General features: G+C 41.3%; 1 protein-coding gene across 6 annotated transcripts in view; it reads left to right on the top strand.

The window, feature by feature from the left end:
* SSH2 (slingshot protein phosphatase 2) overlaps positions 1–26,246 on the top strand; it is a 245,388-nt gene that overhangs the window by 209,920 nt on the left and 9,222 nt on the right. For all 6 annotated transcript variants that reach the window (XM_036835260.1, XM_036835257.1, XM_036835261.1 and 3 more), the window contains 4 exons: positions 8,208–8,254; positions 12,938–13,084; positions 16,417–16,617; positions 25,362–26,196. In XM_036835260.1, coding sequence (XP_036691155.1) covers positions 8,208–8,254; positions 12,938–13,084; positions 16,417–16,617; positions 25,362–26,196 — 1,230 coding nt within the window. The remainder of the gene's footprint in view (positions 1–8,207; positions 8,255–12,937; positions 13,085–16,416; positions 16,618–25,361; positions 26,197–26,246) is intronic.

Below are 26,246 nucleotides of genomic sequence, written 5' to 3'. Positions count from 1 at the left end.
AGGATAACAAGGATAATTGAAGTCAGTGGGGAACACCAAAACCTCACTTTTATTTCCAATTCCCACATACTTTGACTAAAAATGCTAACAAGGAACTAAATCGATTGGTTTGAATTTCACTTCCTTTCTCTGGTAAGGACATTTGTGAAGTGATTAGAAGCTGGGAAACAGGAGAGAAGAGGAATAAATATGCACAGGAACTGACTAAACTGCATCATCTCACCCTGAATATAAGAGTTTATTTCACCAAGCAGTCAGACTTCATGCCATTGAAGGCTTGTGCCCTGAATTAACTTGTTGACACTTTGGAGTATGTATGCTTGTCAAGTGATTCATGGTGGTGTTTAGCTATGAAATTACTCATGAAAAGCTGTGAGCTGGGAGGGGAGCTTCTTTTCTTTACTTTAACTTGACCAATGTGTGTTGCCATTTCTCGATGTAGATCATACGGCAAAACTGTCATTGACCTTTCCATTTGTATAGCACCTGGCTTTGTTGTCTTTTGTGTGTAATTCCATGAGGGTTCACATATTCCCTGCTCTTGTATCCTTGGAAATAATTTTTGTGTTGTGCATAGAAAACTTATGAGTCACTCATTCAAATGGACCCTGCCCCCAACTGTCTCCATGTAACAGGACTAATTTTTATGAAGGGCAAGTGCCTGTAGCCAAAAATAACTCGTTTGAAAGTGACCAAAGCTATAAACTTGCAAGTTGCTTTCCCATTGAGCTTAGATCTTAATACCTCAAAGGACGTAGACATGACGAATATCAAGTTCAGTCACTATCTAACTGTTTAATTTCAGACATGCTTCCCTGTGTCTCTCATGCCACCCACTCAAAAACTACCTTCTCCTTACCCCTTCCTCAAATGGTACTATTTTAGGACATATAAATTTTAATAGTACTCTGAGCAGAAAGAACAATCCAGTTCCCCCCAAATTAGTCACTAATCAACTAGAAATGCATTTGAGTATTTGTATCACTAAATTCATCCTATTATTTCATGATTATTGGTGTAGTCTTCTGTCTTGGGTTTTTCTCTTATTACAAAAATAATTCATGTTCGTTATAGAAAATTTAGACAACTTCAGAAGACAATAAATGACATTTAATCAACACCAAGAGAGATAAGCACTATTATCTTTCATTATATAATATTGCCTTCTAGTTCTTTTTTACTTTTTTAATATGTATCTATATACATATTTTTGAAAAAAGGAAAATGTATTCAGCTTCAGATATAATTCTGTTTTCTCGAGAATGGACATGTTCTTTGCATTGTGAATATTTTTGTCATTTGGGAAAAAAACTTTCAAACTGGAGAATCCTGAAATTTAACTCTTATCCAACAAAATAAGTACATGAACAGGTTGTCTAAACATCTTATTGTATTTCTTCCGTGATGGCTTCTTCCCTTTGTTTATACCACCATATCCTGTGTCCAGACCCCTATCTCTTCTTCAGTGAGTCTGTGCTCTGCTGGCTTTCCCAGCAGTTGACACAGAAAAAGAGGTTTTATCCAAACTGTAAGTGGTGTTGTTAATTTTCTGCAAAGTCATTTCATCTGTGCGTAGCTGCCATGCCTGGAGCGCAAGCAGATTGTGTGAAGGGATGCAGCAGGATTTCTCCCCTCCCTTTGGAAGAATGCTTGGCTTAGTAGTGCACTGCACAGAGATGTTTATTTGGAAAGGTGTCCAGCTGATATGGAGAAGAAAAGTATAGAGCGTAGTTTAAAGAAAGTCTGCAGCCAGAAGCCAGGATTGATTGGTTGGAAGCCAGGGTATTTCCAGAAAAAGCAGTTCTTCCACACCCTTAAGAGTGTACTACTTCTCTGAGCTGGAAGCCTTTGCCAACCAAATCTCGTATCAGCAGCTCTCCTGGAGGCTGTCCGGTTTGGCTGAGAAAATGCTAGATGTGAACAGAGAGCCTTTGCAGAAAGGCAGGCAGCATTCTTAGTTAAACTAGGGAAACACAGTAATATTGGACAGGCAACCAGTAATGTTGTTTGTGAATGAGAAAGAAGTCAGAATTTTACTGCTGATTGTTATCTTTTTCAAGATTTGACATTACAAATCCTTTTAAAATAGAGTTTTGGTTTCAAAGAAAAATTAAGTCTCATATTCATGATTTTTGCCCCTCAACTGGAGATGTGTAGCATAAACTTTTTAGAAGAAAAAGTTATCGATCCTGTGCCTGGCTGCCACAGTAAAGTGACTCACAGCATTGAGGCTGTAGGTATGGTATGATAAAGATTTGGACAGGGATACCAATCCTTGAAGATTATGTCGAGTTGTATGATCTTCGCAGAACCCCCAGTACAGTCGTCCTTCTTTGCCATAAATGTGCTCTCCTCTTCTATTTTGCTTGGAACTTTTGGACCCCAACAAGGTTCTTTCCTAAGGATAACATTTTTTTTTTTTTTTTTTTCTTCAGGCAATTTTAGTTTTCATTCCAATTTGGAACTTACAGAATTCTTCCCTTTTTTTTGGGAGGTGGGGGTGGAGTATAGCCGATTAACAATGTTGTGATAGTTTCAGGTGCACAGCAAAGCAACTCAGCCATACATATACATGTATCCATTCTCCCCCAGACTCCTACATAACTTTGAGCAGAGTTAGGCCCCTGTGCTATGCAGTAGGTCCTTGTTGGGTATACACCTTAAATATAGCAGTGCATACATGTTGATCCCAAACTCCCTAACTATCCTTTCCCCGCACCCTTCCCCCCTGGTAACCATAAGTTCGTTCTCTAAGTCTATGAGTCTGTTTCTGTTTTGTAAATGAGTTCATTTGTATCATTTCTTTTTAGATTCTGCATATAAGGGATATCATATATTTCTCTTTCTCTTTCTGACTTACTTCACTCAGTATGACAATCTCTGGGTCCATCCATGTTGCTGCAAATGGCATTATTTCATCCTTTTAATGGCTGAATAATATTCCATTGTATATATGAACCATATCTTCTTTATCCATTCCTCTGTCAATGGACATTTAGGTTGCTTCCATGTCTTGGCTATTGTAAACAGTGCTGCAGTGAACACTGGGGTGCATGTACTAAGGATAACATTTTAAAAGAAATCAGTCACTTCAGTCTTTGGGCCAGAGTACAGTGTAGGTGAGCCAGAGTGAAAGATGGAAGTGAACTTATTTAAAAACTGTAGGAGCGGGACTTCCCTGGTGGCGCAGTGGTTAGGAATCTGCCTGCCAATGCAGGGGACATGGGTTCGATCCCTGGTCCGGGAAGGTCCCACGTGCTGCGGAGCAACTAAATCGGTGCGCCACAACTACTGAGCCTGCGTGCCACAACTGCTGAAGCCCACGTGCCTAGAGCCCGTGCTCCTCAACAAGAGAAGCCACTGCAATGAGAAGCCTGCCCACTGCAACGAAGAGTAGCCCCCACTCGCCGCAACTAGAGAAAGCCCGCGCGCAGCAACGAAGACCCATCGCAGCCAAAAATAAATAAACTTTTAAAAAAATGTATTACAGTATAGTTTCAAGATTTCATTTTATACGTCCATACAATTAAAATATGCTTTGCATAATTACATAGAACTTACCAAAAACCCCCATGGAATTATGTCACTGCCTGAGAAGCATGGAGGAAAAAAAAAAAAGAGATTGAGTCTGTTGAGGACCCCAAGGGGGCTAATATGCATGGCATTTGTCTTGAGAACAGAAAAGTAATTACACCATGTTGATTCCAGTTCTTTCAGGTTGAACCTGAAACAGCCCTAAGCAGAGCCCAAGTCACTTTATATGGGCTTCACTGAGTCAGTAGCTGATGCGTTTAATTTACTTTGTTTCTGGATATGTGTCATTTCAGATTGTCAGTTTGAAGTTCTCTGGACAGGTAGATGAAAACCGTGGACTTTTACCATCACATCAGGGTTATTTCCATCTAGCTGTACAGAATTCCGCAGAGGATTTAGATTTCTAAATTAAGGAGTGAGGTGGTCACATTTCCCTGGCTCCAATTTAGCCACTCAACCCTTATTGCTTGGCTTCTGTCTCCTTGAAAGTCCTTTTTTTTTTTTTGTAATAATTCTTACCTCTTTCTTTGGTATGGGAGCCAGTTTTCTAAGTTTGAGCACAGTCTTCAGAACCTCTTATATTTTTTTTAAAGCAAGTCAGGTGAGCCCTGGTCTGTAGAAAAGATCAGTCATCCATCACTTACTGAGTATTTTCCTAAATGTAGTTCAGCACAGCATCCTTGAGATCTCCTAGTTCGATGGCCAAATTACAGATCACTTGTAATACGAAGATAGTGCTTACATAACACTTGACAATTTTCAGAGTGCTTCATTTACTTATCTCATTTGATGATTTATTCAACAAGCATTTGTTGATCCTCTTTGTTGTGCCTGGCATGAGGCTAGATATTTGTGCAGTCTGATCTAATTCCATAAGGAGGGAGTGATGACCATATCAAGATAGATACTCATAGAAGGCCAGTGGAATAAGGTTACAAAGGTGACCTCTGGATTAGACAATTAGAAGAGGTCATTAGCAAGAGTGATGAGGGCAGAAACCACAGTGCTGTGGGTTGAGATACATGGGAAATGAGGAATTTTAGAAAGTGAGTATTAGATTGTATTTCTATGAGTCTTGGCCATGAAAGGAAAAGGAAAAGGACAGTGTCCAGAGGAGGATTTAGGAAGGAGAGAGGGTTTTCCATTTTAATATGAAAGAAATGGGAGGGGGGGGTGGGAGATGTTGGCTTATAAACAATAGAAACTTATTACAGTTCTGGAGAGGCTGGAAGTCTTGAGACTAGTGTGCCTGCATGGTCGGGTGAGGGCCCTCTTCCAGGTCACAGACTTCTCTTTGTATTCTTACATGGCGAAAGGAATGGGGAGAAACTTTATATTTGTAGTTTGAGGGGAACCTATCCATTAGATTCCTAGGACTAGGATGGGAGGAGTGTTTCATTTTACAGATAAGGAAAGTGAAGACAGGTTAAGCAGTTTGCCCAAGGTCCCCCAGTCAGAGGGGGAGTTGGGACTTGAACCTGAGTCTTCTAAAGCTAAATTCTGCTTAATGCATTATTCTGAAATAGATAAATTCTTATTTTTAAATGTTTGCCTTTTCAAAAGACATGAACAGATAGCTCAAAGACAGAAAATGGACCTGAAACATTGAAGAGTTGCTCACTTTTACGCTTAACAGAAATGCAAATTAAAATTACACTGAGATAACATTTCATGCCTATCAGTTTGGAAAAGATTCAAAAGCTTAACCACACATTTTGTTGGCAAGGCTATGGGGAAAGTGGCACTGTGATGTGGAGTGGGTCTGAGGATATATTGTAAAGTGAAGAAAGCAAAGAACAAAAAAAGCATATGTAGTAAAGTACTTTTGTGTAAGTCAGAGTGGTAAGTATATATTTGCTTATTTTTTTTCAAAATACAACATAGGTAGAATAAGCCACAAACTAATAAAAAACGGTTACCCATGGGGATTGAGGAGATGGGGGTGGGAGTGAGACTTCAAGTTTACTTTTTAATAAACTTTTGACTTTCAATATTATAAAAGTCTTGTATATTCAAAAAAATGGAAAACATGGAAGAAAAAACACACTCTAAAACTGAATATAAACAGGAGCAAATGAACCGAAATATATATCAAATTGATAACCTCACAGAAAGAAATTAATTCAAATAACTTAAGCATAATACTCTAATTGTACCCCTTAGTGGGATATAATAAGGAAAAAAAAAGAAATGCAAAGAAAATTTGAACTTAATATTTTTGTTATTGGTTTTGGTATTGGTGTAATAATGTTAAAACTATTTTGTAAGTAGAGTAAATGAGTTGTTGGGAACCAAAGTTCTCACCGTGGAGTAAGGAGATATAAACAGTGTGGGAGAGGCAAGAAAGAAAGGAAGAACCTTGTGGTGTTGAATTAATTTCAGTTGAAGGTACCAGTATAAACTCAGTATTTTTTTAGAAATATTTCCTAGATCTGACCACTGAAAAGTTTTAGAAACAATGACACCCAGTAGTTAGGAGCATACCTAATTAATGCCCAGATCTTGGTTACAAAATATCATTCTTCACTAAAAGAAACCAGGGCTTCTTGGGGAACTGGCTGATTGTACTCACAAAGTGAATCCGGAACAACGTTTTGTACCACAAAGCATGGATGCGCTCAAAGACTAATGGAATCATATCAAAAGGAACCTGTTTGAAGAGATTCCCACTGGCCAAATTCTGGACAATCTGCATGTCCAGAAAAAAAGATGGTAATGGATTATAACATTCTAAATACAAAAAGAATTCAAGAGTCCATAGTGACACTTCAGTAAAGGGTGTGATGATTGATTAGGTGAGACTCTTTTACAGAAGAATGCCAGCTAACTTGCAGAAGGAATGATGGAATTAGAAAATTACCGTTTTGTAACCTCCAGTAGAATAATTCATTTGGGCAAGATCGGCAATTGATGCTGAAATCATAGGGCAAAAAGATTATTTTGGCTTTCACACGGCTTCAAAGATTACTATAGACTACTAATTAATTTCAAAGGAACCTTTACAATAGAGGGATGTGGCAGACACAAAGGTATCTACCAAGAATTCAAACTCAGTCTGACATAATGGGACAAACTGACATTATGTGCCTCATGATTTGATGCAGTATGAAGTACACAATATCTCCCTTGTAATATTCTTTTTTTATATAAATTTATTTATTTTATCTATTTATTTTTGGTTGTGTTGGGTCTTCGTTGCTGTGCACGGGCTTTTTCTAGTTGCGGTGAGCGGGGGCTACTCTTCGTTGTGGTGCACGGGCTTCTCATTGTGGTGGCTTCTCTTGTTACAGAGCACGGGCTCTAGGGCACATGGGCTTCAGCAGTCGTGGCACGCAGGCTCTAGAGCGCAGGCTCAGTAGTTGTGGCGCACAGACTTAGTTGCTCCGCGGCATGTGGGATCTTCCCAGACCAGGGCTTGAACCCGTGTCCCCTGCGTTGGCAGGCGGATTCTTAAGCACTGCGCCGCCAGGGAAGCCCTCCCTTGTCATATTCTTGCCAGGAGTGTTTGACCTGAATCTAATCATCAGGAAACAATCAGATAAATCCAGGTTGTGGGGAGCTCTCCAGTATTACAGACCTGCAGTCTACAAAAATGTCAATATCATGAAAGACAAAAAGTAAAGGCACAGGGGTGGACTGTTCTAGATTAAAGACATGGCAACTAAATGCACAGTATGATTCTTGATTGAATGAATATAAAGGACATTTTGAGGGCAATTTTTAAAATTCACATATAGATGATGTATTAGATTATTATTGTATTAATGTTATCTTTCTTGGTTGCAAAAATGGAATTATATAGGAGAATATTCTTGTTCTTAGATGATACATGATCAAGTACTGAAGTGTCATGATGCTCAAGTTACTTAAATGGTTCAGATAAAAAAAAAATATGATGTATATCGAAAGAAAGGGAAGGAGAGCAAGAAAGCAAATATGGCAAAATATTAACAATTGATGTATCTTGCAGATAATCTATAGAAACATTTTCCTTTAAATTTTGCACATCATGTTTCCCTCATTTGTTTGACTATTTCACTCTCTCCCCCTACAGACATACACACACACCGTACCATCCCAACTTCTTAGATGCAACATAATGCACTAGAAAAAGTGTGGGTTTTAAAATGAAATCCAGTTTTAATTCATAATAATGCCACTCTGTTCATTTAAGAATACCTGCCAGGTGCCAGGCACTGTGCAGGAGTTTCCATAGAGAACAAGAGACCTGGTTGCTGCCCTCAAGAAGCTTGTATTATAGTGGAGGAGAAAGGTAGTAAATAAGCACATAAATAAATATACAAGTAAAAATAGTGATGCATGCTACTGATAAAATAGACTACTATAAACAAGAGTGACAGACGACATTTAACTTAGATTGGAGAGTTGTCAAAGAAACCTTTCCAGCAATGTGATCTTGAGCAAATATTATCTGAATTCTATAAGGGTTGGTTTTCATATCTCTAAAAAATGAAGGTAACTTTCTTACTCTATCATTTGTGGAAACTGAATATGATAGCATATAAAGTACCTGGCACATAGAGAGGAAACTTGGTAGATGTTATTGGCCTTCTTTTTAGAAACTCTGTTTCTTCCCTCACAGGGCTCCTTTTCAAGTATTGTATTTGGTTCATTGGCTAATACTCTCTAACCTTGTCTTTTTGGTTCCACAGGGCTCGGAATGGAATGCCTCTAACTTAGAGGATTTACAGAACCGAGGGTAAGCACACAGAGCAATTGCTGACACCCCCATGTCGCAGAAATCACTGTTTTATCTTTACATTTTCCCGTCAGAGAGGTGTCAGTGAGTAACTTTAAGCTTAAGAGTTGCTTCCAGTTGATTCTTACTGGGTGTAATTTAATAAAAATTAAAATGGCTATTCTCCCACTGTTTCATCTCCCCACCTCTGAAGAAAGATCAACTGTTTCAGTGGAAAGGCTTTCAGAAACAAGTGTGCAAGCCTTTCATGCTGTTTAAAACCAAATCTAGTTATTGACTCCCTTTTTTTTTTTTTTTAAGAGCAGTTTAAGGTTCACAGCAAAATTGAGGGGAAGGTACAGAGAATTCCCATATACTCCCTGCCCCACACATGCATAGTCTCCCCCATTCTCAACATCCCCACCGGAGAGGTACATTTTTTACAACTGATGAACCTACATTGACACCTCGTAATCATCTGAAGTCCATAGTTCATGTTACAGTTCACTCTTAGTGCTGTACGTTCTATGGCTTTGGACAAATGTATAATGACCATGTGTCCATCACAATGGCATCATACAGAGTATTTTCAGTGCCCTAAAAATCCTCTGTGCTCTGTCCATTTATTCCCCACCCCTACCCCCTGGCAACCACTGATCTTTTTACTGTCTCTCTAGACCTTGGTTCCTATTTTTATGTAAGAGTACACAGAACTGCATATGCTGGGTTCACAGGTCTTTATTAAACATTTATTGAGCAACTTCTGTAGGCCAAGCACAGTGCTAGATGCTAGGGATCCAAAGAAAAATAAGACTCAGTTCCTATCCTTTTATAGTAAGGTGCACGAAGACTAAGTAGGTTATAAATATAAAAGAGACAGTGTAAAATTGAACAAGAAGACTGACCTTGTAGTAAGAAATGTGTTCCTAAGCGGCATGGTTATGAGTTTGATTGAAGCAACTGAGACCACAGTGAACATTCAGCAAGCAAAAAGCTGCCATTCTTCCCTTTTCACTTCTTAGCTAATGCCTAAATCTTTCATTGAACTCGGCCTTAGGAGGTCAGATCATTCCAGTAAGAGAAGAGAAAATCATGTCTGGAAATTGGCCATTCTAACTCTTCATTTTGGACAGAGATAAGACCTACTGAGACTCAAGAGATAGTGATGACTCCCTGACTGGTTTCTGGCTGCCTGTTTTCTCAGCTACAAGTCAGCCTTCTGGTTATCTTTAACATGATTAGATGCATACTTCCTACTTTTCCCTCAGAAGAAAGGAAGCCAAGTGATTATACAAAGAGTTCTTGTGGTGGGGGGGGGGGATGGAAATCTGGTTACTTAATATTAAGGTATGAAAATAAATAGAACTTGGAAAATTTAAGTTGATAAGGATTGAATCAGAAGTTCTTGAAAGCAGAGACCATATCTTAGTTTTGTGTGACACATACCTAGCTCAGAGCCTTATATCAAAAGGGTGCCCGGTAAATGTGAAGGAATGATAGAAAAATTGACAGAATGTGACCTGCAGGAAACTAGCACCTGATACAGTGTTTAATATGAAATCTGAGATTTGATAGAGCACTGCCTGCCAAATGCATTAAAATCACTTCATGCATATATTCACTTTGACTTTTGACTTATATCCCCAGCTGGAGATGAGACCTATTTATCTCATTTACTACTTACAATGCTAAATTATAGAACACAGAAAAAAGACAAGAATGGTTAGATGCTCAGACATCTACTTAGATCTTATTTCTTAAATTCACTGGTGCTTAAACTTTAATGGATGAAGGATTTCCCAGGTGGCACAGTGGTTAAGAATCCACCTGCCAATGCAGGGGACACGGGTTCGAGCCCTGGTCCAGGAAGATCCCACCTGCTGTGGAGCAACTAAACTAAGCCCGTGCACCACAACTACTGAGCCTGCGCTCTAGAGCCCACAAGCCACAACTGCTGAACCCGCGTGCCATGACTACTGAAACCCTCGCGCCTAGAGCCCATGCTCCGCAACGAGAAGCCACTGCAATGAGACGCCCTTGCACCGCAACGAAGAGTATCCCCCGCTCCCTGCAACTAGAGAAAGCCCGTGCGCAGCAACGAAGACCCAACACAGCCAAAAATAAATAAATAAAAATTAAATAAATTTATTAAAAAAAAAAACTTCAATGGATCAAGAATTATAGTTCAGGGATCTGTACACAAAACATGTATATTGCCCCCTGTGGATGATTTAAGGGATTTTTCAAGTGTAATTTTGACAATAAGGCCATTTTCTCCCAATCCACTGACTTTAGAACTCCAAGTAAAATGCTATTCCTTACAAAGCATTGTAAGGAATAGCTTACAATGAAGTGTAAGAATGACAAAGAAGTTGCAGGGAGTGCCATTTCCAATTGGTAGTGGCTGACTAGACTTCTGTAATGAAAAAGATTGGGAAACCCTGTCCTGCTATAATCCATTACTGAAGTATGGGACTGGGGATGGGAAGGTTGTTCATTTTTATTTTAAATGAAATAAGAGGAAGTGTGCTTGCCTTTTTTCTGACAGTTTTGAGATATAATTCACATATATCGTTCACCCTTTTAAAATGTGTACTTCAGTGGTTTTTAGTATATTCACAGAGCTGTGCAACAATCAATTCAGAACATTTTTTTCCAACCCAAAAGGAAAGCCTGTACCCTTTAGCAGTCACCCCCATTTCCCTTCCTTCAGCTCCTAGAAACTACTAGCCTACTTTCTGTCTCTATAGATTTGCCTATTCTGGACATTTCATTTATATGAAATTATACAATATGTAGTCTTTTAAGCATGGTTTATTTCACTTAACATTGTATTTTCAAGGTTTATCAATGTTGTACTATGTATTAGTACTTCATTCCTTTTTTATTGCCAAATAATATTCCATTATATGGAGATATATATACACATCACATTTTATTTGCCCATTCATCATTTGATGGGCCTTTGGGTTGTTTCCACTTTTTGGCTATTATGAATACTCTTACGACCATTCATGTGTGAATCTTTGGGTGGACATATGTTGTCATTTTCTCTTCAGTTTATGCCTAGGAGAGGACTTACGGGGTCATATGGTGGTAACCTTTTGGGGAACTGCTGGAGTGTTTTCCACAGGTGCATGTTGCTTGCTTTTTCTTAATTTTTTTTTTTTTTTTTTTGGCCGCACCGCACGGCATGTGGGATCCTAGTTCCCCGACCAGGGAATCGAAGCCTTGCCCCTTGCAGTGGAAGCACCAAGTCTTAACCACTGGACCACCAGGGAAGCCCAGCTTGCTTTTTAAATTAAAAAGAAAAAATCCTTTCTAGTAATGGACTTTGATGCTAAGTTAAAACAGATTCAAACCGTGTCCCAGAAAAATTTTGGTTGCTTGACCTTAACCACAGAATTGGTTAGCTTGGCTCTCCCTTTTTGTAGTCATTTCTCTGACTTCAGTGATTGGGTTTGTAGAACCCCACGTGTGCTTCTGAGAAGGAAGCAGCTTCTACAGAGGGAAATGAGTGAGTCTGCGCTGTGTTGTTGGAGTTGACAACAGTGATGTCTAAGTCCACACAGCACTGAGAAAAGATAATCCTTTGGCAGATTAAACCAAAGCATTTATTGAGATTGCACAGTGAGAGAGATAGCAAAAGAAATTTTTGATACAGAAACCATTTTCTGCAAGCCTGGGAGAACTCTCAGACACATCTGCTGCCATAGCAGCCAGGAATGCAGCCTAGAGAGTTAAGAGAGCTTTGAGTCCAACTTTCCTCTGACCCTTCCAGCCTGGCCTCACTTGCCTTCATGTAGTTTAAGGAGAGTAATAGAGCAAAACCTGACAACCTGGCATTTAGAAAGATAGGAGGGAATGTTTCCTTCTATTTTTGTTTTCTTAAGGTACACGTTAATAGTCTGATTTAATACAGATGACTTCCAAAAAATAAATTTTGTTGCTGGTAATTTTAGTGACTGCAGAGAAATTGTCAGATCATGGGCCTCAAGTTGATTCTTTGGAGTAAAATGCAAGGCATATTTTCAAAAGACTCTGAAAGATGAGATTGTATAACTAAACACAAACTGAAAATGGAATATAGATGTTGAACTTGGTAGACAGCTTTTCTCTCAGTAGCTCCCTGGTACCCAGGTATGCCCAGGACCCTGTTATACAATTTCTGTATTAAATAAGGATAGCCTCTTAGGGTTTTGTTTTTTTTTTTTAGCTTTCTTCAATATTTTAGTATTTAATTTCAGCCTCAGGAATAAACAAGTTTGTTTTTTATTTATTTTTATTTTTGGCTGCGTTGGGTCTTCGTTGCTGTGCACAGGCTTTCTCTAGTTGTGGTGAGCGGGGGCTACTCTTGGTTGCGGTGCGTGGGCTTCTCATTGTGGCGGCTTCTCTTGTTGTGGAGCACGGGCTCTAGGCGTGTGGGCTTCAGTAGTTGCGGCACTCGGGCTCAGTAGTTGTGGCTTGTGGGCTCTAGAGCGCAGGCTCAGTAGTTGTGGCGCATGAGCTTATTTGCTTCGCGGCATGCGGGACCTTCCCAGACCAGGGCTCGAACCTGTGTCCCCTGCATTGGCAGGTGGGTTCTTAACCACTGTGCCACCAGGGAAGCCCAGGAGTAAGCAAGTTTTAAATAAGAAAAACAGTGCTGGGAATTGGATTTCGCCTGAGTAGCAGGGCTCATATTCTCCGTTGGTTTCCTCACAGGGTGCGATATATCTTGAATGTCACTCGAGAGATAGATAACTTCTTCCCAGGAGTCTTTGAGTATCACAACATTCGGGTATATGATGAAGAGGCAACGGATCTCCTGGCTTACTGGAATGACACTTACAAATTCATCTCTAAAGCAAAGTGAGTAATGGTCCCACACACACGTTCTGACCCCTCTTCCTTGTGCACCACACATGGTTGGGGTCTGAAAGCTGTAGATAACTTACTGATGATACTCAGAGGAAAGGAAATAAAGAAAAAAAAGGAGACTGAGATCTCTTAATACTAGGAAAAAGATGACTAGTGACTTAATACTTTTGCTTTAAGTACATGAAGCCCCTGGAAGATGATCTCATGTTGGCTATTTCCGTTGAGCACAAAATTAGAGAAAATAAACTCAAGCTGCAGTGAAAGAAATAGAAATGAGAGAAGGAAGAAATTCTGAAATAGAGAAGAAATTCTGAATGAGAGAAGGAAGAATTCTTAAATTACCAATGGGGACACTTGGAAGTTATAGAATAGAAATTATTCCAGACAGGTGGAACACTTCATCCTGCTCTCTGGAGACAAGGAGAGAAACAGTAGGCTTTGGAAATCTTTTCCCATTCTTTTACTTTACTTTTATGATACTCTAAATAGTGAAATTTTTCTCTGGCCCTTCTGTTGTTGTCTTCCTTAAATTAATTGGTCCTTTTAGTGAAACAATTCCATAGTATTAATTTAGTGTTTAGTATTAATATATCAACACTGATTTTTTCAAGTCCCTGGGGATTTCTTTGCCAGTCGTATTTATCCCTTCAATAGAAAAAACCATCAGTAAGCATGTTGGCCACATTCCCTCCGCAGGTGGGGTGACTCTCAGAGCCTCCCTGGCAGATGAGAGAGAAAAGACCCAGGCCCTCAGCAGTGAAAGCGTGGAGTCCTAACCACTGGACTGCCAGGGAATTCCCACTTCTGTTTTTAAAGTCCTCCTTCAAGAATGATACCACACCTCACTTAAGGACCTTCATGGTCAGGAAATGCTTCCTCTTAGGTGTCCTGAATCCCCATACTCCAGCTCTGAGCCCATTCTCTCAGTCTCTAACCAGTACCTGAAAGACTCTTTTATACTGTTGAAGCTTCTGCCACTCATGGCATGCTTCCTATGTGCCATGTACTTTACACATATTCTCTCCTCTACGTTCCAAAACCCAGAGAGGCATATGCTGTCTTCCTTCTGTACAGAAGAGGACAGACTGCAGAGATGAGGTTCAGAGATATTAACTAACTAGTGGTTGAGACAGGACTTGAACCTAAGATCATGTCTCATTTCAGTCCATCAAATATATGGGAATAGTCTAGTTCCTAGTTCCTAAAGACTAGGCAGGTTGTCAGGGTTACAGCCAAAGAGGCTAGAGATCAAGGCGAGGCCCCAGTCCTAGTGAAGAGAAAGACTTGATTTCAGCAGGGCTGGGGTTAGAGGGAGATATGTGAGGCACCCACATTACATTTACTGAGAGGCACGTACTCTCCATGTCCTGCAAGTATAGGTCAGCGTCTCAGAGTGAGTGCCTCCCCTTAAGTGGCACCCTGGGCATCTCATGTGTTTCACCCTAATCAGGGCCCTGGCAGTCCAGTGGTTAGGACTCCACACTTTCAGGGCCACTCTACCTACACGTGGGTGAGTTTAGGATTCCTAATGTGATGCTGGGCTTAATCTGGACAATCTAGCACTTGAAGTGAGGGGGTGGGGTGGGCACTGAACCTGAAAGGTGAAATTGGGCTAGGTGAGAACTAACTGCAGATCCTTCATTACCTGAGTTAGAAGCCATCCACTGAAAAAGCCCAGTTCAAAATGAAGAAATGTTTTCATAGGAGTGGATTTCATAATTGTATTTTTCTTAAGATTGTCCAAGTTTGAGCACCTTCCGTGCCTGCAGGCATAGACCTGAAATTCGATGTATTAAAGTTGTCAGAGCTTGATGGGAGAATATAGAGCACATGTCTGAACTTCCATCTGAGTCACTGTGACTTGGCTTGCCAACTGTAGTCTAAGTGAAAACTCTGTGGTGCCATAAGCAAAACAAACATGTCCTAGTCACTTGGGATCACCTAAGCATACAGAGACACATAGCGCACCAACCGTAGGACACTAAAATTTTACCTTTCTTTTGAGACTGTTTCAGTTATTCCAGACCATTCTCTCCATTCCCATAGCTTATCTGGCTGGCCCTCTCATTTTGGCACTTAACCTTATGCCTCCTTGCATTGGTGCTTAACTCATTCATGTGTGTCTGTCTCCAGCAGAAGGATTATAAGCTTCTGGAAGGAAGCTTGTCTCCTGTAATACAGTGAGTGAGTGGATGAATAGATTTCCCCTGTTAGCTGACATGTACATTTTTTTTAATTTATTGGAATAACCACTTGGGAGGGATTCCAGCCCACGTACACTAGTGATAAGAGTAACTGTTCTTTTTTCCAGATTTTAAAATGTTGTTCCTACTTACAACTGACAGATCTAATCAGGAGATCCATAAGTTTGTTCATACATTTAGCAAATATTTGAAGGCTTACTCTGGGCCAGACTCTGTGTTATTAGCAGAATTAGCATAGCTGAATAATGCTCAGATCCAAGGTAATGAGCTCTGGCATAAGACTGAGTTTTGTTTGTTTGTTTGTTAGTGTCACTTTATGGTGACTTTGTTTTCTCTTTCTTCCACCCCGTAAAAAAACACAAAGACAGCTAGTTATTCATTCCACCCTCCTTGCTGAGAAAGCCATGTGGTGCATCACATGGTCCCATCCAGCTCCACGGGTTATATAGCCAGTCCCTAGACAGAACACGGGTGGTGGTGTTGTAAAAAGTAATATCCAGGGCTACATCTGAGTAAAGAGGAGAGTTAGTTTCATTTGGTTTGTGCTTTCCTCCCGGGACAGAACTCTTTCTGGAACTGAAACTGGAAGCAACTCACATTTGGGTAAATTAGATGAATCACTGCCACACCTGTAATTCAATAGCATGCCAGCCGTCAACATGCCCCTGGGGCTGAGAGGACTGGCCTCCAGCCACACACAAAATGGGGTCCAGTCTCTAAATAGAAAATTTTCCTTCTGTGCTCTGTGACCAACTGTCATTGCAATTACCATTTTGAATTTTAATTGTCTACTTCTCCCAATGAGTCCTACCCTTTAGGGAAAAACTGTTACTTATTTTTGCATCCCAGACCTTGCACATTATCTTAAACATGGTAAATGCCTGATAAATGTTTGCTGAATGAACTAGAGAGGCTTAATATTAACACTGAATATCGTTTGAGTGCACCAGAATTGCCCCACACATTTGATTAGAGGTGCACACAAGTGCACTAAGGTGGGGTGAATTGCAAAGCAAGAAAATGGAAAGGCCAGACAGGAGACGTGGACACATTCAGAACCTAGCTTTTAAAGTGTACTCACTATTGTGTTTTCCTCCTTACCTCAATCCCCCAAACTAGGAAACACGGATCTAAATGCCTTGTGCACTGCAAAATGGGGGTGAGTCGCTCAGCCTCCACTGTGATTGCCTATGCGATGAAGGAGTATGGCTGGAATCTGGACCGAGCCTATGACTACGTGAAGGAAAGACGAACAGTGACCAAGCCCAACCCCAGCTTCATGAGACAGCTGGAAGAGTACCAGGGGATCTTGCTGGCAAGGTGAGTCCTTAATTGACTTTCTCAGATTTTCCCTCCTTTATGCTCCCCTGGGCACAGTGAAATGTCCTTCTCTGCAGCTAGTTCTCACCTAATTTAAGTGTGTGATAGGATTTGAAAATTGAAACCTCTATCCATCTAGTTTTTTAAAATTAAGTACCAGTATTTAAGATTAGTATGGAAGATTAGGCATTTAATCTAAACTAAAGACATTAAACTAAAGGGTGGAAATACTGTTCCCTTATTTCAGATCTCAATTAGGTGCAGATTTTAATAAATACTTCTCAACATCTTCTAAGGCCAGATGCAGCTGCCTTATCAAAATGGGTAGTGATTGCTCCCAGGGTAGTGCTAGCTGAAATTCTTAGAATTTTTTTGGCCCTTTTTTTTTTTTTTTTTTTTTTCCAATGCTTGGTTTCACTGAACCTTCAACAGTAATTCTGGTCATGTGACAAATCTGTAGAATTGGGATATATATAACCTGTTTGATGTATGAAGGGGCTTCCCAGAAATAGCTCTCTTGTTTTCTTTTTTAAGATCTTTTCATCTGATTTTATATATATATGTTTTGCAGAAATGCAGAAAATTACAAAGGGAGAAATCATTTAGAAACTCAGTAACCACAGACAGCAGTTGACATTATCTTACCTATTTCTCCAGGTCTTACTCTTATCACATATATTGATGGATTTTTTTTTTTTTTTCCACAAAACCTGTTCTTCAGCCTTACTTCTTCACCCAGTATTAGGTTTTTTTTTTTTTTTTTTTTTTTTTTAACTGTAGCAGCGTTTATTGAGCACTTACACTGCACTTAACTGCCACTGTTCCTTTTTTTCCCCTAGCTTTATTGAGATACAATTGATGCACAACATTGCATAAGTTTAAGGTGTCCAATGTATTGATTTCATACATTTACATATTGCAAACTGATTAACACTGTAGCATTAGCTAACACCTCCATCCCCTGACATAACTGCCGTTTCTTTTTTGTGGTAAGACTATTTAAGATCTCTCTTAGCAACATTCAAGTATATGATTCAGTATTATTAGCTATAATTGCCATGCTGTACATTAAATCCCCAGAACTTTATAATCTCATAACTGGAAATTTGTACCCTTTGACCAACATCTCCCCATTTCCCTCAACAACCCCACCCACCCCCTGGTAACCACCACTCTACTCTGTTTCTCCAAGTTTGGCATTTTTAGATTCCATGTATAAGAGATACCGTACAGTATTTGTCTTTCTCTGTCTACCCAGTACTAGGTCTTGAACGTCTTCCTGTATCAATAAGAACTGGCTGTTTCAACAATAATTTGGTAATTGGTTATAAAATGAGTAATTTCACTACATTATTTTTATTACCCCTTTGGTGGTGAAAGCCACCTTCAGCTGATCTCAGGGAAAAGATTCAGTTTACTCTCTTAGTAAACTGAATTCAAGGATCAACTTCCTGAGATGCCACGTGCTGTAGTTCCGTGGAGTGCTATATTTTGCTTTGTTTTTCCATGTAGGCACATTCTAGGTGGTTTTGTTAGGGTGAAGGCACTGCTGCCTAGAAGCAGTCGGGGCTGATGCCAGAGTTTGACTCCAGTGAGTCTCATGACTTAGTCTCGACTCTTGAATCTGGGCTGTGTTTCCCCTGAACAAAATGGTAAATAGCCTTCCAGCCTAACCAGGCAAAGGGACCACCCTCCCACCGCCGAAGTATTGTGAAAATGTGGCCACATAGCATAGCATTACGGTTTCCACTAAAAAACCCCTCCCATTTACTCAGTACTTGGCATGATTTCATCTGAGCCATTCTCTTAGGAGGCTGGGAGGATACTGAAGTCTCCTCCACTTAAAAAGAATTTATAGGTCTTTGGGGCCAGATTTTGATGACATTTTTAGATTACATCAGAAGGTAGGACAGAGCAGTTCTTTTTGGCACAAGAAAGAGGCATCTGAGGGTTGGATGAGACACAAATACTGTATATTCCCAGACACACACATGACGGATATTAGGCAGTGTCCTCACGTGACCCGTTGAGAGGAAGGATACTGTGTGTCCTGCCAATTTCAGTATTTATTCTGGAATCCCAGGCAAGCTGTTGGGTTGGGGTGGTTTTTTTTGTTTTTTCTTTTAGCGTATGTAGTTTTTCTTAGATGTTAAAGGTATTTCAGAAAAATCTTAGATGAGGATAAGAAGGGCAACATAAACCCACAAGTCACCCTGCCTCTTCCCTTTCCCTTTTGGTTCCATCCTGCCTTCCTGGTCTTGATTCACGGAGGGAGGGGCAAGCCCTGGGGAGTGAGAAAACCACAGAATTTGAGTCAGTAGATGTGGTTTCCGTTCCTGGTTCACCCCCTTGCTGCAACTTTGAGAAGTTAATTCACAGTTCTGATCCTCACCTGACCCCATCTATAAAATGAAAATCAGGAGACCTAGCTCACAGGGTTATTGTAAATAAAAGTGTGTATAATGTATATTATGTACTCTTAAGGGTTATTCAGATATGGTTCTCATCAAGCCCCTCCTGCAAGGCTACCCAGAGAACACACATGCATGTGCCATTCTGTTCCTCCAGCCACTGCCTCCCGCCACCAACAGACACACTAACTGTGTTAGAAACTGGAAGGGAAGTGTCCTGGAATTTTCTGTATTGTGATGTTTCCTGAATTTTAAGAACTAAAATCTAGTGCTGGGGGTGTCACTTAGGCTGCTTTCAGCTGCAAGTAATAGAATATCTTCATCAACTGGGATTTCAGCAAGAAGCAGCACACTCAGATTATATGGGGAAGACTTTATAAAGGGACTGTTTACAAAGGTGTAGGACTGTAGTGGAATCAAGGAACTTATATCAGCAGAGCTGTTTGGTAATAGCTCCTGGGCCCAGAGAGGGATGGCGCAGTTACTACAACCTGGAAGGAGACTCCTGGAGAAAAGGCACCTTCAGAGAGGAGCAGTAGCCTTCAGTCAGGGGACACAGCCAGCCAGAGTGGCCCTGTGGGGAAGGAGCTACAGGACTAGAGGCCTGCCTTCACTCTCCTCCCTCCAGTCTCCTGCTGGGGCTCCCCATTAGCCAAACCCTGTGGAAGTCCGAAGACAAGGGGACCAGTGGAGGTGGTTCATACGTCAGTCTCCAGGGCAGAGAGGCTGAAGAGTGGATCTGCAGGAGCCAGCACCCAGCTATAGGTGGTTAAAAAGCTGGACCATTTACCTTCTTTTATAGCAAGAAGCACCAAAGTAGACTGTCATGGGCTCGGGGATGTAATCAGGGACTTTGGTGCTCTCATCTTCCTGATCTACTTTCTGTTCTCCCTTCCTTAGTTAATAGCTTGGTCCTTGAATTTGCCTCATGATTGCCAGATATCTGCCACATTTCTAGGCATCTACATGTGAATTCCACAGCGTCTGGCTGAAAGAATGGGCATTTCAATTAGAGGAGAAGACTTTTCCCAGAAGCTCCCCAATAGACTGCCACCCACCCACCCCACCCCCACAGGACCACTGACCAGGACTGGGTCATATTCTTAAAACTAATCACTGGGTAGGAAAATAGAATTTCCTGGACTGGTTAAAACAAATTCACATTCACTCTCTGGTGCTAGGGAAGTGCCACATTCCCTGAAACTGTGGGGCAGTGAACAGTCAAACCAAATCAGGCCTCTGCCAGTAAGGAAAAAGAGTGGGAGTGCCTCTTGGGTATATAGCTGTTAGGGTCTGCAATCTATGATGTGTTGTCAAGAAACAGCACGTGTAGGCTACCTGCCAGACTGACTGCCGAGTAGTAGATTGGGCCTCGCAGACTCTTGCCAGCCCTAGAGTATTGCTCCAGGGTCTGTCTGCTTAGAAGAGCAAAGAATGAGAAGCCCCAGATTCCTGTGACAGTCTGAAGCTCTGTCAAGCCTTGCAGCTTAAGTCACCAAGAGAGGAAGGTCCTTGGGAAAATCCCACTCATTGTATTTGCAAAGAAATTCCATTTCCTCTTCAGGTGCTTAGATACCTTGTATTTCATATCTTCTCCCAGAAAGCACATGGTGGTTTTCCCAAAGAGATAGAGCTCTGATCCTGGCATTGTCAAGCACCGTTGGTTGTCCAGAGTGGCACTGGGTGCTTAACTTGAGGTGGCAGCCCTCTGTTTGAGGGTATTAGCTTGGTACTTTGACCTCTTGGTAGAAGAGAAGTTTAACAAAGTGATTCTAGGCCCCTGTAGTGATTTATGAATTGGTTACAGTCTCTTAATCAGAATGTGAGAGGGTAGACCAAACAGTGACAGCCCCTCTGAAATACAAGGGACTTTTTGCATCTTTTAGTAGGTCTTTAAGCCTGAGGGAGGCTAATATTTAATAGTCTCCTTTAGACCTAAAAGTGAGGGTATCATAAAGGCACTGATACTGTTCATATCTAATTTTATTTTTTCTGTTTTTATAGCTGGGGGATGGGAGTGAGGGCAGGAGGAGGGGTGTGTGTGTGTGTGTGTGTGTGTGTGTGTGTGTGTGTGTGTGTGTGTGTGTGTGTTGAAACCCTCCATTAAACTACCAGCAACCCTGTTTGTTATTCTGGAGTTGGATCATTTAGATATCTGGCAGATTTATGTTCCATTAGACAAGTTCAGATTTCGTGCATCTGCGAGCTGGACCATGTGTCTGAGATATTAGGTTCCAGTGTATAAGGGGCAAGGAAGAAAAACTGGGTGGTGGCCAGGGAGAGTTCATGACACATGTCCTCACAGATGTTAGTTTTGATTCTTTGAATGTCCCTGCCACCAGGGCCAGAGGAGACAGAGCTGTCTTTCACCCTGGCTTTGCTGGTGAAGACAGTGAAGTCTAGTTAGCTGGTACACAATGGTCAGCCAGCAGCAGGAGGGAACCCGAGAATGAGAGGACATGGATTCCTGGTCAGGTGACAGCCAATCACAAGTAAGGTTTAAAGGATTTCTTAACAGCTTTTCAGTGAAATAATCTTAAAGTATTTAGGACCATGCACAGCGCAGAAAATGCTCAATTGTTGATGCTTCTTCTCTTCCTTCTCCTCTTTTCTACAGGCTGCCTAATGCCCTAAGAAGTAACCATAAATAGTCTGATTTTACTACAACTGATATTCCATTTTTAGCAGTATTTTCCTCTATGTAATTTTCTCAGAGTTGGTACTTTACCAAACATAGAACAATAAGAAAGAAAGTGGAGGCAAGAGAATGGGACATCATATGCATCCTGTCATTTAGCTTTCCTTCTTGCTCATTTACTAAGTAAAAGGCCAAATTCTTACCCAGAATGGCCCAGTCATCTCATGTGTGTCAGTGTGTTTATGTGAATCCAAATTCAGGTCAGAGGCCACTCAAGGAGGACAAGAACCTGAGACTTGGTTGCATCATCCAGGCCACAAACCAACTCTGAAGTTCTTTTTGGCACTGGCTGCCTACCTGGAATAGGTCGGGGGAGTCAGCTGAATATAAACATAAACAGTTTAAAACAACAAATATGATCTAATGTCTTACACCTATTCCTACCAGTGACGGAGCCTTAGAATAAACTGGCTTGAGAAAAGGCTTCATTGGGAGACAGTTTGGTGTTACCAAGTAAAACTAACGATGCACATATGCCTTGTGACCCACCTTTTTCCCCCTCCTATATTTAACACCTTTGTGAAACCAAAGTGTGCACCAGGCACAAGAATGTCCATGGCAGTGTTGTTCATAATAGCTAAAACTGCTTATCAACAGGGCGGATGAATGATAAATTGTGGCATATTCACTACACTCTATGAAATTACAGCTACACACATCGATGAGTCTTAAAACATGTTAGGCATAAAAAGTAGAAGAATACATACAGTATGATTTCATTTATGTAAAATTCAAAACATGCAAACTAAGCTATATATTGTTAGAACAAAACATGCGATGACACAATAAGGAAAAGGGAGGGAATGATAAGCACAAAATTCAGGTGATTGGTTACTAACGCCTGCACTGGGAGGAGAAGGGGGAATCAGGAAGGGCCACATGGAATAGCAGTGCTTCACGTGCTGTGGTAATGAGTATCACGACTATGGCAGAGAGCCGCCTACTACTCTCCCTGCAGGTTTTACTGCAAAAATGAAAAAGGAAGCAGAATCAGACTTATTTTTGGATTGGGATTTTTCTTTCTCCTTTACAAGAGGTGTCAGTTTAATTCCAGAGCCCTGACCCAATATTTTCTGATGAATATCTTCCCCAAGAAGAGAAGGAAATCCGTGCTGGGTAAAGCAGCTATGATGTCAGCTACTTTCTCTGAGACTTGCACTGTTGGTGCCTATTAGCATAACATCAGTCTCTCGTTCCCTCTCAATTTATTAGTGATTTACAGGCAGTTTTTTAAAAACATACTTTGGAGGGTTCTCAGAATCCTGAAAATTTCCCGTCTGCCTGTTGTCTGATGAGATAAGCTGTTCTTTACTACTAGGGTGAGAACAGCTACTCCCTGAGATATCTTCCCAGTGATTTGCATCACAGGACTTGTCCTGCCTTGGTGGGTGGTGGCTGAGAGGACTTGGTGCAGGTTTGAACCTCCTCATGATAGGTGAGGGATAGAAATTGGAGAACACAGTCCTATTTAGGTCAGGAAACAGGGTGTCTAGACAAAAAAGAAGAAGCTTTAAGGGGAGCACATTGGCACCCGTTGGTCACAAAGTACAGTTCGGGCCCACCTATCCCACCAGTCAGCTTGCCCCTCCCCACAGCCACTCACTCATTTGGGGTGTGTGACACGTTGTCTCCTCCTAGGGGTGGCTGGAGCTCGTGCAGCTTGGAAAGGGGGAAAACCCCACCTTACACCCAGCTACTTGATTATAGCTTGTCTTCATAAACAAATTGACCTGCGCCCTACCCAGAAAAGCCCCCTTCTGCTGGGCAGGCCTGAGTCAGAGAGAGCCCCACCCAAGCAGCAGGCAGGCGGGGTAGCTGAGAGCAGGTGCAGAGTTGAGCACAAACAGGGGTTCACATTAGTGCAGGCGTGTGACTCGGCAGAGATTCACAGGCAGCCAAGGCAGGTATGGCCCTGAGCCCAGGGTAAGTTGTTCTGGGCTGTTTCCATTCCACCCTGCGGCGAGGTAGCTCTTCATCAGCTTGTAAGTCATGGAAACCATACCCCCAAATGCCACATTTAGCGACCTGTTCTCTGGGCAGGTGATCCTGCCCAGCCACAGGGCCACCTTTCTCTTTTTCATTGGAGCTTTGAGAACTGTGCTTCCTTGTTAGAGTGTGGTTTGAAATGAGATCTCATCAGACCTTCTCTCCATAAAATCAGCCAAAGGATGGATGTGTGCATATAGTCTTTTTGGCCCACCTGCTTTTCCAGGGGTCACTTTAGCTTGATGGTTTTTATCCACAGATCCTTATGAAAGGGCCTGTACTTTACGCTTATCCTCTTCCGTTCTGTTACCAACCTTTTTCTCCAGATTTACTAGCCTCATCTTTGCTTTCTCTTTTTTTTTGGCTGCGCTGCATGTCTTGCAGGATCTTAGTTCCCAAACCAGGGATTAAACCCGGGGCCATGGCAGTGAAAGCACTAAGCCCTAACCACTGGAACGCCAGGGAACTCCCTCATCCTTGCTTTCTATTTCAAGAAAGATTACCACGCTCCTCACACTTCCACATCAGTGATTAATCCTATATCAGCTCTTTATCCCAATTATGAGAACTTATAATGGGCTCCAATTGATTATTTCTCTTTGTATTACTTGGATGCTGTTTTATTTTTTTTCCCCCAGTTATTAATATTAATCAGGCTCATTTTTTTAATTCAAAAATTATAGACATACTACAGAGTGTAGAATGTAAAGCCCTCCCCAAAAGTAAAAGCCCTGCCTTCCTTGAAAGAAACACTGTTACCAGTTTGGTGATGTTCCTCTAGATATTTTCCTATACTTATACTAGTATGGGAACTGACTATTCCAAGTGTGTTCAACATGCTTTTCACTTAATAGTGTACCTTGAACATCATTCCACTAAAATACTTGACTGGTTTTTTTTTTAACTTTTTAAAAAATATTTATTTATTTATTTTGTCTGCACTGGGTCTTAGTTGTGGCACACGGGATCTTTTAGCTGCGGCATGAGGACACTCTTAGTTGCGGCATGTGGGATCTAATTCCCCGACCAGGGATCGAACTCGGGCCGCCTGCATTGGGAGTGCGGAGTCTTACCCGCTGGATCACCAGGGAAGTCCCCTTGACTGTTTTTAATAGCCTCATATAAGTATATGGACTCTAATTTAAATAAATTTTTTTTGGTGTTGCGGTATTACAGTAAACATCCTTATATGTATAGCTTTGTGCACTTATGCAGTAGTATTTCTCCAAGTAAAAATTTTAAAGGGAGAGTTGCTGTTTAAAGGGTTAGATTTTGAGAGCTATTGCCGGATTTCATTCTTTAAAATTCTACAGTTCACACTCCTATCAACTGTGTGTTATGAGAGGGCGGCTAGTTTGACCAAACCATCATCAACACTGGCTGTTAACAACTATCTTAGCTCTTATAAGTCTGATAGTAAAAAGTCAGATCTCATATTCATTTGTTTTTGTTGTTATTTTGCTTTGTTTTTGTTGTCTGCTATTAGTGAAATTGAGCCTCTTTTCAACTGTTGATTACCTACTTCCATTGGGCATTAACAAAGCATCTTGCAGGTTAAGATTTAAGTTTATCTGGGAGCGGTTTCCTGGGAGGGTATTGATTGTTTTCACAAACCAGAGTAAGGCGTTTCCTATGTATGTCCTCCACAGCAAACAGCGGCATAACAAGCTCTGGCGATCTCATTCAGATAGTGACCTCTCGGACCACCACGAACCCATCTGCAAAGCAGGACTAGAACTCAACAAGAAGGAGATCACCACCTCAGCAGACCAGATTGCCGAGGTGAAGACCATGGAGAGTCACCCACCCATACCTCCCGTCTTCGTGGAACATGTCGTCCCACAGGATGAAAATCAGAAAGGCCTGTGTACCAAAGAAAGAATGATCTGCTTGGAGTTTACTTCTAGGGAATTTCATGCCGGACAGATTGAAGATGAATTAAACCTAAATGACATCAATGGATGCTCATCAGGGTGTTGTCTCAATGAATCAAAATTCCCTCTTGACAACTGCCATGCATCCAAAGCCTTAATACAACCTGGACAGGACCCAGAAATGGCCAACAAGTTCCCAGACTTAACAGTGGAAGATTTGGAGACAGACGCACTGAAAGCAGACATGAACGTCCACTTACTGCCCATGGAAGAATTGACATCCCGCCTGAAAGATCTCCCCATGTCCCCTGATGCTGACTCACCGAGCCCCCAACCCAGTTGCCAGGCTGAAGTCTCAGATTTCAGTACAGATCGCATTGACTTTTTTAGCGCGCTAGAAAAGTTTGTAGAGCTTTCCCAAGAAACCCGGTCCCGATCTTTTTCTCACTCAAGGATGGAGGAACTGGGTGGAGGAAGGAGCGAGAGCTGTCGACTGTCAGTGGTCGAAGTAGCCCCTTCCGAAGCGACAGCTGATGACCAGAGAAGCAGCTCTCTGAGTAATACTCCCCATGCATCTGAAGAATCTTCAATAGATGAGGAACAGTCAAAGGTAAAAACTGTCTTTATAGTTCTATGCCTAATGAAGTTCTCTTTAATGAC

Source organism: Balaenoptera musculus, chromosome 20, assembly GCF_009873245.2.
Source record: "Balaenoptera musculus isolate JJ_BM4_2016_0621 chromosome 20, mBalMus1.pri.v3, whole genome shotgun sequence".
Classification (NCBI taxonomy): domain Eukaryota; kingdom Metazoa; phylum Chordata; class Mammalia; order Artiodactyla; family Balaenopteridae; genus Balaenoptera; species Balaenoptera musculus.
This window is presented reverse-complemented; position numbering and strand designations above follow the sequence as displayed.